An 11,626-nucleotide genomic window follows, 5' to 3' on the forward strand; every position below is an offset into this window, starting at 1 on the left:
GGCAAAACTGGTAAGATTTCATACAGGGCTCGCTTTGCCAAAAGGAAAACAAGAAAAATAGGAAATCAAAACAAAACACCGCAGAGACACAAACAATTCTGTTTTCCTATTGTCAGGGCATAGCTGTTTCTGGGGAGACGATGGCCCAGAAACACTGATGACACAGACAATGGAAATGTTCCCTTCACGTGCGTTATGCTAACACCCTCTCTATATTTAATCAATTTTTTAAATATGGCACTATTATTAGAAAACCTTTGATAAGAGCCTTTACAGTTTTCAAATGATCTGCTATTCCCAGTGATTCTATACATGGGCTTATTAAACTCCTTTGGGATATTTCAATTAGCTGCCGCAGAGACCCGGGGTGGCAGAGACCCAGCGGGTTCTGACTTGAACACAGAAACCCTCAGTACAGCCATAAAGGCTGAGTTCCTTAGACGGCACCTCCACCTCTGTACCCCGTAAAACATCTTTTTTTTTTAAGTGAAAATTTCCAGTCCAAAAATCTCCAAATAGAACAAATTGAACGTTCTTCACGGTTTTTACACAACATCTCTTTATGGATCTAAATTTAAATCCTCGAGAGCCGGGGCATTTTAAGCCTGCTCTTTAACCACCGCACAGCACTAAAGGTGCACTGCCGCTCTTTTGATTAGCAGAGAAACCTCTGAACTAGAAGCCATGCTGAGCAGAGGTGGGTTTCATTTTTTTCCCCCCGAACTAGAACAAACCCCCCCCCTTTTTTTTTTTTTGCCATGGGATCTTGGTTAGCTGAACCTGAAGCAGAACCGTAATGAAAATTAAATTTTCAAAAATGAATAAGGGTTTGATTGAAAGCTGACTCGTTCCCACGTAAAGTGACCTGACTCACCCCAGGCCTGCTGCCTCTCCTCCGTAGCGACCGTGAGCCTGCCTGCTTGCCTGCCAGCTAGTCGGGGCTGAAACAGATCCACAGAATGGAGTCAAAGCCTTACCCCAGCACATGGTATTTTGGCTAACAGTGCACAAATCCATGACTAGGGCTATAAAGGACCGAGCTGGTGCCCTCGAGTCTGTAGACGCACCTGTACTAGTCACCTCCCACTGAGTCTGGGAGCCATGGGTTATAGCATTTTCCGGGATGAAGTGACTCAAATAGAACCAAGCTGAAAACTAAATTAGAATTCTTCTGAAAAGGGGTATATTTCTATCACATTTGTGTGTCAGGGTGGCTCAAAGGAGCTGAAGATGGCATAAAATGGCCTAAGACTGGCTGAACCTTCTTCAAAGCTGCCTTCTATTCTGTGAAATTTTCACACAGCCTATGTCCTGTGGTCCCTTCACACACACACACACACACACACTCTCTCTCTCTCTCTCTCTCTCTCTCTCTGTTAGTTAGTTGCCCCCTTCCCAGTCCACCCCTCCCACAGTCCCTCCCCTTCTCCTCTGAGAGGGTGTGGCCCCTCTGGGCATCCTGATCTTCTTGGAAGCTAAACTTTGTCATCAGAATTTAAGCAAGTGAAATTGCACAATAGGAGAGTAAGCTGTGCATGAACGTATCCTGGGTCCAGTCCCATCTTTCAACAATTATACCCACAGAATGTTGAGCAGCACAGGCCTTCATCCTCGACTAGGAAGTCTTGCCCTTGGCATTCTATTAGTGCCTGAACCATGCATTCCAGATAAACAACCAAGGCTTGTTTTATAAAAAGTGCTAATCTGGGTTTGTTAGCTAGTGCCTTGTGCAAGAGATGGCAGATGAATCAGGTGCCATGAGACAAGAAGCCGGCTTATGTGGGTTGTGGTCCCTCCCAGCTTTGCAGTTGGTTGCACAACTCACTGAGCCATACAGCCCACGAGCTGTAACTATCCCTCTTGTGCATCCATTTGTCTATAAAGGTTTGCCCAAACTCTGAAACCAGATGATATCTGCGTCAGAGGAAGCTCTGCCTCTGGAGACCTGCAACACTATTATTGTCTCAGGAGCCTAGCTAAAGAAATGGGGAACTGTCACCGTCTTTCCTCTTCTGAATATATATATTCCACCACACGGCAACTGCTGTGCCAATGTTAATTATTGATGCTATCTATAAAAATGAGGTGTATTTAGCCTAGATGATACCAAAAGTTCTGTCCTACCCTGAGGTCTGAGAGAAAAATCTTAGAAACATCTGAAAGGTTTAAAGATTGTAACACACACACAGCATAATTGAAGTGAAAAATTGAGATTTTCTTGCATTGAAGCTGCATCCATAGCTACCCATGGTCACGTGCTGTCCAAGGACAGCAGGTGGAACACACCTGGGTACTGTGACAGCACCAAAACTGTCAGGACTGAGAAGGGAGACAAACTCACAGTGTTGCAAAGCAAGAAAAATAACTGAGCGGCGGAGCTTTGCCCAGAAAGCTTGTGTCCTAACTCCTAGGTTTTAGGACTCCATGGTCTCCACCCAGCCTGAGAGCCACACTGACTTCTGAGATTTTATGCGATCTGGTTATACTCTCCCTTGATGAAAGGGACATTCGGAAATAGTGAAGGGTCTTAAAAATATGAGCCTTGCCGGGCTGTGGTGGTGCATGCCTTTAATCCCAGCACTTGGGAGGCAGAAGCAGGTGGATTTCTGAGTTCGAGGCGAGCCCGGTCTACAAAGTGAGTTCCAGGACAGCCAGGGCTACACAGAGAAACCCTGTCTCAAAGAAACAAACAAACAAAACCACCAACAACAACAACAAAAATTAGCCTTGCCAGATCTATTATAGACTGGAATCAGAAACACTGCCTGAGCAGTTGGTCGGTCACCATGTAGCTGCTGCCCCCTGCTGACCCACTCTATGCACTGCATCTGTCACTGTCTCTTCCTATTGGCTGTGGGAAAGCCCCACATAGGTCCAGGTGTCCAGGAACCATTTCTGCAGTGCTCGGAATCAAACCTAGGGTCTTGAGCGCGGCAAACAAGCACTCCGCCTCTAAGCAATATCCTCAGCCCTGAATAAAATTTGAGACAGAGCTTCACTCAGTACCCCTGAAACTCACTAGGTCATTTAGGCTGGTCTTTAACTCATGGAAATCCTCCTGTCTCTGCCTCCCATGCACTGAGATTACAGGCATGTAGCACCATACTTGGCACCCAGTAACCTTTGTCAGGATCAATTGAAATAAGATGTTGACCATAACTGGGAAAGAGATAATGATGAGCGAGCGGAGTATGAGCCCCATAGCACCTCCTGGGCCTCGTTTTTCTAAATCTACAAATCTTGGTTTATAGTCTAGACACTGTCCTCCCTAGCCAGAGCTCTTTATCTAAGCGTTAATTTTCTGCTTTCTAACACCCATTCTTTTTATCTTAATGAGCAGGCTTCTCTGCTTCTCCTCTGGTCTGTCTCCTTGAAGTGCTTTCTTCTGTTTACATTTGATTTCTTTGGCTTTTTAAATACTATTTATCCAGGCTGTTCTGTTACCTGTGTGCTGCCAGGCAGAGCTGTTAGGGTTTATTATGCTTCTGTGTCTCCAAGGAGACTCCAGTTTCAGATTGCCTTTAGGTGAGCTTGCTGTTTTCACACAGAAACATGTCTCCTTCTGTCTGGCGGAAGCTGGAACATGTTTATAAACAAGCGGGCTCTGTGGTACTGTCCGCCAGCCTTACTTTCTATGCCATCCTAAGTGGCTTGCCTGCCACGGACTCAACCCTGAGAACATGAGCACTTTTCGGTGTGATCCGTTGTTTGTAAACTCCCATCAACTATTTCCATTACATTTTTTTTGGAGACAGGATCTTTGCTATGTAGGCATTCGAGCCTAGAATGTTCTATATAGATCAGGCTAGCCTCAAGTACATGTCCATCCTCCTATGCCTAACCCAATTCAAGTTACAGACATGTACTATCACGTCCAGCTTTTAAAATATTCTTTTAAAATATTCCTTCTGTTCCCTGACACTAATGTCCTGCTTCACACGAAAACTCAATCTACATTTTATCAGCTACCCACCGGACCCTCCTACCCCAGGCTTTCTAGGTCCCAAGCACAAAGCTGCCTGTCCTCTGTCCCCAGTCCCCAGATGCAATCTTCAATACGTCGGCTTTCCCGCCAGGATTCTGCTTAGTCCTATTATTATATCATATTCTGGCTCAATCCTAAACATCCGAGATCCTTCAGGAGGTGGGCTCCTAGCTAGCTATGTCTGCTTTAACCCTGTTACACCATCGAATCTGTCTGCCCCTTACAAGTGTCATATGTGTTCTTTCATCCACGGTCCCTTCTATATAGCACTGACCCCTCCCTCCTGCCAACCCTTCCCATCCCTTGGTATCCCTCCTTTACTCAGAAGCATTCTCCAATTCTATCCAGCCAATCCTGATCTCTCCTCTCCTGACCATGATAGCCACTGTCTTTATCTTGTGATGTGCCTCACATCCTACTTTCTGATATTTTAAATTATCTTTTCTGTCTGTCCACACATGTCCACAGGTGATCAACTCTAGAGACGTCTTTGGCATATATTTAGTATCACCAAAGCCCTAATACACAGTCTAACAATTATACAGCATCGGTATGTGACACTCCCTGTTCCAAGTGTGAGTCCTTGGATACTCACAGCTGTCCTATGAACAAGTGCCATTTTCTTTGTTTTGCCAAAGAGGAAAGCAAAGTACAGAAAGGTTAACAACTTTCCAAGGTCATATATCTCAGAAACAGCAAGGCAGAGACATACTCCCAGGCAGTCTCAGTCCAGGGTCAGTCTGTCTCTCTCTCTCTCTCTCTCTCTCTGCCAAACTAGTACAAAATCTGTTCATGCCTCAGCAATGTGTGTCCTGATGTTTGCTAGCAAAGCAAAGGTAATAGCTAGTTGTCATCATTAAAGGATGGCATCTTTCCAGCTGGGGAGAGGTTCCAATCAAAAAGGTGCTTGCCATTACAACATGAAGACCTCAGTTTGGTCCCTAAGAACCCATGTATCACAGACAGAGAGAGACAGAGAGAGAGGAAGGAAAGAAGGAAGGAAGGAAGGAAGGAAGGAAGGAAGGAAGGAAGGAAGGAAGGAAGGAAGGAAGGAAGGAAGGAAGGGGAAGAGGGAAAGGGAAAGGAAGAACAAAACAAACAAAAACAAAACAACAACAAAACAAAACCAAACCCCTGGGCATGGTATAAGTACAGCCCCGGGAAGGAGGAAGAGGAGGAGGCAGGCCCAGGGCCTCACTGCCAGCCAGTTTAGGTTAATCAAAGAGCTCCAGGTTCAGTGAAAGACCCAACCATGGGGGAGGGGGGGGGGACAGGGAGCAAGGGGAGCGAGCAATTAAGGAAGACACTCGAGACACATACACATACTGCAGAAATAAAAAGATGTATGCTCTTGTGCTCACACACAGACATGTGCACACTTACATAACTTCCTGGCTTTTAAAGACCCACTTTTGTCAGGACAGCACAAAAAGCCAAGAAGAGGCTGTTTTTCATTTTTCCTGCCTAACCCATGTTCATCTCCAGACACGGGCAGAAAGCCTATGACAAGGCCAAGGTCTTCAAGTCTCTGAATCCACCATACTTCCAGCAGTCTTGTTGGCTTTGCAAAGCCTCTCTCCTCCATCCCCTGGGGCACAAACACAGGCGGTTTCCATCTTCCTTAGCTATACAAAGGAAACCAAATGTCAGCACATTGCTTTAAGTGAGTTGCTTTTTAAGGTGGATGACACCGGCAGAAGAGTATTATTGGCTCCTAAAATAACGTGGCTGTTCATGGTCGTGATCTCCTGTTTTCTCCCCAGAACACCTTGCCCAGAACATATCCAAATCCCACCTGGAAACCTGCCAGTACTTGCGGGAAGAGCTCCAGCAGATAACGTGGCAGACCTTCCTGCAGGAGGAGATTGAAAACTACCAGAACAAGGTAGAGTTGGAGGACTTTCTCTTCCCACTGAGGCAACATTGGGTGGGGGTGGGAGAAGGGCATTCATTCAAGAGTCCAGACAGACCAAGGCTGACTGTCCTGCATCAGAGCTCAAGTCTCTGATCAGGATCTTACAGCCAGAGCTTTGTTGTCTTCCTGAGATGCTAGCGTGTGAAAGTTCAGCTGGAACAAAGTTTATTGTGTTTCGTAAGTCCTTCCTTTGTGCCAGTTGGGATAACTGGATCGGGCAGCTTCCGAAAGCCTCCACGAGTGAGGATTTGTCCTGATGCCACAGAAAAAGATTCTGAGGTCTAAGAATTGAGGAAAGTACTCTCAGCCCCATGCTACATGCTTCTAGATTAACAAATAGTTGGCTAGAGATTGTGGGCAAAGGTGGGGCTGGTGAGATAGATGGTTCACTGGATAAGAGCACTTGCTGCTCTTCCAGAGGGTCTGAGTCTGATTCCCAACACCCATGTCAAGTAGCTCACCTGTAATTTTAGCTTCAGGGGACCTGAGCCTCTGTGCTACACACACACACACACACACACACACACACACACACACACACACACACACACACAAAGTTAAAATGGCTTTAATAAAGAAGGAGAAGAATGAGGTTTGGAAAGTCTGGCTATAACTGCTCAGAACCAAAACGGAGCCTGACAGGTGATGACCCTACTTGCTTTTCTCTCAACGATAATGACCAATGGGGTCACTAAAGTGTGAGGGTAAGCTGCAGGTAGGGTGGTGGTACTTATTCACTTTGCCTTTGGAAAGAGAAGATATGGAGGCGTTTTCCAGTGATCATAGAAAGTCGGGCTAGGGAAGGACCATGGAGATGATAGAGGTGGATCCTTCCCTTTGCTGTGAAATGGAAGAAAACTGTCATCCCTTGGCTGTGACCACGCAGTGAGAGCATTAACACCATGGCCTCATGTGACTCAACTCCAGGGTTTGATCCCCATCATACTATTAGAAAGAACCTTAAACCAACCTTAAACAACAGGGTGTATCGGAAGAGCAGAGGAGCAAAGCAAAAAGCCCCAGGACACTGTGATGAGTGGGAGGGAAGAAGGGACCGGCAACAGCTCATTTAGTCTGCCTCTCAGTGCAAAGTAGCCCCATCATCCCAGCCACAGAGGAGAACCAGCAAGCCTTGAGAAGTAGGGTTTCGACCTCAGCTCCTCTTACACTGTACTACTAGCTGAGAAGCCTCAGCGTTTTGATGTCATTTCTGAATAGAAGACAATGTGTATGATATGAAACAGGGATGTTATCAAACATAAGGGGGTACAGACAAAAAAATGTGGTTGGTACCCCTTTTCTTCCCTCCCCTCCTCCAAGGAGAGCATGGGTAAACTCCCTAAAATAAATTAACTGCATGAAAAAGAAGATCCTTGTCTTACTGTGTAGCCCACAGCTAAGCAGTAATGTATATTGCTCTCCTGACTTGTGTTGAGCTGTTGGCCCCATACATCCATAATATTCCTCACTTTCTACCCCCCACCTCGCTGCCACCCTCCATTCCATCACCTTCAAACTGTAAGCTAGGAATCTCAGTAGGCAGAAAGGATACGGAAGCAGGCTTTTATAACCTAAGTAACAGAGACTATTTTTTTTTAATCCTATAATCTTTTTTTAACCCATTTCCAAAGAAAGCTTTTTACAAACTAGGAAGCCAGCCCGAGGCTGGCTGCACCAGGGTTCCCAGCTAGTCTTATGCTAATGTGCCTTCCTCTTTCACAGCAGAGAGAGGTGATGTGGCAGCTGTGTGCCATCAAGATTACAGAAGCTATCCAGTATGTGGTGGAGTTTGCCAAACGCATTGATGGATTTATGGAGCTGTGTCAAAATGATCAAATTGTGCTTCTAAAAGCAGGTATGTGTGCTGCGAGTGAATCCTAATACCCACTTCCTGCCTGTTTTCACCTGCTTGTTACAGAAATGCTTGCTAAGGAAGATGTCGAAGGCATTTTCTTCAGTGATAATAGCTCAGGGTATACTTAGCAGAAACTGAACCCTTTTTATAAAAACATTTTAAAGTTGTGTTTGGGGGGGATGCTGAGGAGATGACTCTATGGTTAGAGCACTTGCTGCTCTTGCAGAGGACCCAGGTTCAATCCCAGCACACACCTGGATGCTCCACCATAAATAACTACAGTTCCAGGGGACCCAATGTTTTCTTCTGATCTCCACAGACACCAGGCGTGTACATGGTACACACACACACACACATGCAAGCAAAATACTCATACACTAGTTATTTGTATCTGTGTGTGTATGTGTGTGTGTGTAGATATATTTTTAAAAGATATGCTCAGAAAGCATTCCTCCCATTTTCCTATTCCTCCGGGAAGAAGGCTCCACTAGGGAATTTTTGTACGCCCATGATCTTACTATCACCCTTCAAGCCCTAGTGCTGAGCTGCTGGAAAGATGCTTCTGGGCTCAAAGAGTCATTCCTAGGCTGGATTGTTGCAATAAGTATGCATTAATGTTGCCCTCTGCAATGTGAGTCAGTCTTCATTTCTTCTGCCCCTTTGGACAGAGGGCCAGTGAGACTGAGAAGCCAGGCACAAAGCGCTGTGCCATCTCAGGAAGGCATCTGTTTCAGTACCTCAGAAAGGAACTAAGGTCTGTGGGACGGTTCTAAACAATCCTTCCTCCGTGCAGGCTCGCTAGAGGTGGTGTTTATTAGGATGTGCCGTGCCTTTGACTCTCAGAACAACACCGTGTACTTTGACGGGAAGTATGCGAGCCCCGATGTCTTCAAGTCCCTAGGTAAGGAAAGCTCACAGTTTTGTCTCTGTAAGTGGGGATCATGTACAAGCATGTGGCACAATAGAAACTGGTTATGTGGAACCAAAGCTAAAGGGTGATACACCTATTTTTCTGTGTATAGTAGCCATTTGCTATAAAACACTCGGCAAGCAGCAAATATCTTTGTCTGTGTCATATGTAAGCTTGAGTTCAGCTGCAAGGTAGCCATTGAGTGAGTAGTGCATGGGCTTTCACAGTCACCCTTGCAGCTTCAAGTAAAGCAGGTTTTCAATAAATACAGTGTTCAAATAATGGAAAGACTATGGCTCATATATACAATGAAGCTAAGATGGGAAAGCCCACCATCCCTGGCCTCATACAATAACCATTTACGAAAAGGTAAACACTGAAAAAGTCCAGTAGAGCTAAAGAAAACTAAGGCATGTGCATCATAAAACAAGTTGTTTTGACTTTCTAAAATTTAGATAATCAGAATGCTGCCATTAAGGAGAAACAAGCGGAGCCCAGGATATGTTAAATGGCTTGTTTTAAATGTGAGAGACAGGAGGCTTAGCTAGCTCAGTGCAGTGCAGCCCACAGCCAATTACAAATATAAACCAAGATACAACACACACAAAACATAACCAGTCTTAGGTGGGTTGAATTGTTATTTTAAAGGACTTTCACGTTCTGTTTTCAATTTGGTGAGCAGTTACAGTAATCACACCACCAGTGTGCATCTGGGGATCAGGGCACTGCACCATTCGATCCTGTTCATTCAAACCAAGGGTTCTGAAGTCAGACAACTTGGCTTCCAATGTCAAGTTGTGACCATAGGTACATTACTTATCTGTTAAGTCTCTGTTTCCTGAGCCCTAAAATGGGAATGTTAACCATATGCCCCTCACGGCGCTGTTTTGAAGCCTGAGGAAACTCTTAAGATCATTGTTCAAGCAATTATCTGCCCAGGAACTACATGATGGGGAGAGGGTCCTGATGTGCAGCTGACAGTGGTGGCTAAGAAACTACTGATGGCGCTAAGGATGATGGTGATGCTGATAATACCTTGTGGTGATTGTGACAGGGATACCGGTACCAGAAGATGTTACTAGCAATGGTGATGTTGGCTAAGCCAATTTCCCTCTTAATGCTTCAAAAGTCAACTAAGAAACACTCTTACTCTTCCAGCTTATCTCCAACTTCCACATCTCTCTTCACCTTGTCCTGTCTTCTTCCCCTGGGGTAACCACCAACATCCTAAACTGCCTTTATTTTAATCCTAGGTTGTGAAGACTTCATCAGCTTTGTGTTTGAATTTGGGAAGAGTTTGTGTTCTATGCACCTGACCGAAGACGAAATCGCGTTATTTTCTGCATTCGTACTGATGTCAGCGGGTAAGGGAATCAAACAGAAGTAGAACAGTTTCTGACTCATCCAGGTGCAGAGTGTATTCAGGAGGCACAGGACTTTTCCATGTTGTACGACATTGGCGGGGCTCCCAAGAGCAGCTGCCACCCTTATTAAATTTAAAGTTTTCCAAAGTATAACCACCACCACCCCCCAACACACAAATCTTTTCTAAAGACCTTATGGGAGTGAAAAGATGGCTCAGCGGCAAGAGCACATGAGGACCTGAGCTCGAATCTCAGCACCCATGTTAAAAAAAAGAAAGAAAGAGAGAAAGAGAGAAAGAGAGAAAGAGAGAGAGAAAGGAAGGAAGGAAGGAAGGAAGGAAGGAAGGAAGGAAGGAAGGAAGGAAGGAAGGAAGGAAGGAAGGGAGGGAGGGAACAAAAAGGAAGCCATTGAGCACAGACACACACAGCTCCAAGTTCAGTGAGAGACCCTGTCTCAAGGGAATAAGGTGGAAAGTGATAGGCCAGGACACCTGATGTCCTCCTCTGGCCTCTACAAACATATACACACATGTCCATCCCTCTCTCAAACACAGAGACACAGAGAAACACACAGAGAGAAAGAGACCTCATGATATGCAGATTAAAAATATTAAGAAGTAATAACTTGATAAAACCTTACCCAACAAAAACTCCACATACCAAGACAAAGGGATCTCGTAAAAATAGGTTTGCTCTTCTTGCTGCCAGTCTCTGAGACAACGTACCTTTGCAGACACTGCCACCCACAAGTCTGTCTGCATCCAGCCTCTTTTCCCAGAAGCTCTGCCTCTTGGGGAAGAGATGTTCCCGTGGAATTCTCATACAAAGACACTCCTAAATTAACAACCCTTAAGTCATTTGAAATTCTATTGGCAGTTTGAGATGCCCTGGATTAAAAAGCAATTGCATTTCCATGAAGGCCTGTGGGACAGGTGGGATGGTGCCCACAGAAGTAGAGTTATCAGAAAGCCCTGAGGAAGGCCGGGCACTATGGGTTCACTTGCAATCATTTGATTTCAGTCCTATGATGTAGCTGTCCTTTAAGAGCAGAAGTACCCTCCCTCCCCCCAGTACCAGTGGCAGTGAAAAGATTTAACACCCTGGTGCATATGTCAGAGATTGCCTTTGCGTCCTACAGAAGCAAAATTTCTAAGAGTGAAGCTGGCCTGTGGGCCTTTAAACATGCAGTATAGCACAGTAAAGGGTGTCTTGGTCAAGAAGAACATGGGTCTGACACTGTGTTAGAGAAACGTGCTGAGTCGTCTCACTTTTCCATGTTTAGATCGCTCGTGGCTTCAGGAAAAGGTAAAAATAGAAAAGCTGCAACAGAAAATTCAGCTGGCCCTTCAGCACGTCCTACAGAAGAACCACCGAGAAGATGGAATTCTAACCAAGGTGAGATCCGGAGGTGCCTGGCTGCCCGGAACTATCCTCTGCCGTAAAGCTTGCTTACGGGTATCCTCGTAAGTCGCAGAAAGTATCAGCATGGCACAGGCTACTAAGTCAGAAAATTCTGATAAACCAAAACTCATGGCCCAGGTTAGACTCTACTTAGTATAATTGATCCCAGAGTTTCCTGCAGTAATGCAGCAGTCGG

General features: G+C 45.4%; 1 protein-coding gene across 7 annotated transcripts in view; it reads left to right on the forward strand.

Annotated features, from left to right (window-relative positions):
• Rora (RAR-related orphan receptor alpha) overlaps nucleotides 1-11,626 on the forward strand; it is a 734,843-nt gene that overhangs the window by 712,063 nt on the left and 11,154 nt on the right. For all 7 annotated transcript variants that reach the window (NM_013646.2, XM_030244146.1, XM_006510880.1 and 4 more), the window contains 5 exons: nucleotides 5,749-5,870; nucleotides 7,623-7,755; nucleotides 8,549-8,656; nucleotides 9,919-10,029; nucleotides 11,312-11,424. In NM_013646.2, coding sequence (NP_038674.1) covers nucleotides 5,749-5,870; nucleotides 7,623-7,755; nucleotides 8,549-8,656; nucleotides 9,919-10,029; nucleotides 11,312-11,424 — 587 coding nt within the window. The remainder of the gene's footprint in view (nucleotides 1-5,748; nucleotides 5,871-7,622; nucleotides 7,756-8,548; nucleotides 8,657-9,918; nucleotides 10,030-11,311; nucleotides 11,425-11,626) is intronic.

The sequence above is a fragment of the Mus musculus genome, chromosome 9 (assembly GCF_000001635.26).
Source record: "Mus musculus strain C57BL/6J chromosome 9, GRCm38.p6 C57BL/6J".
Lineage (NCBI taxonomy): Eukaryota > Metazoa > Chordata > Mammalia > Rodentia > Muridae > Mus > Mus musculus.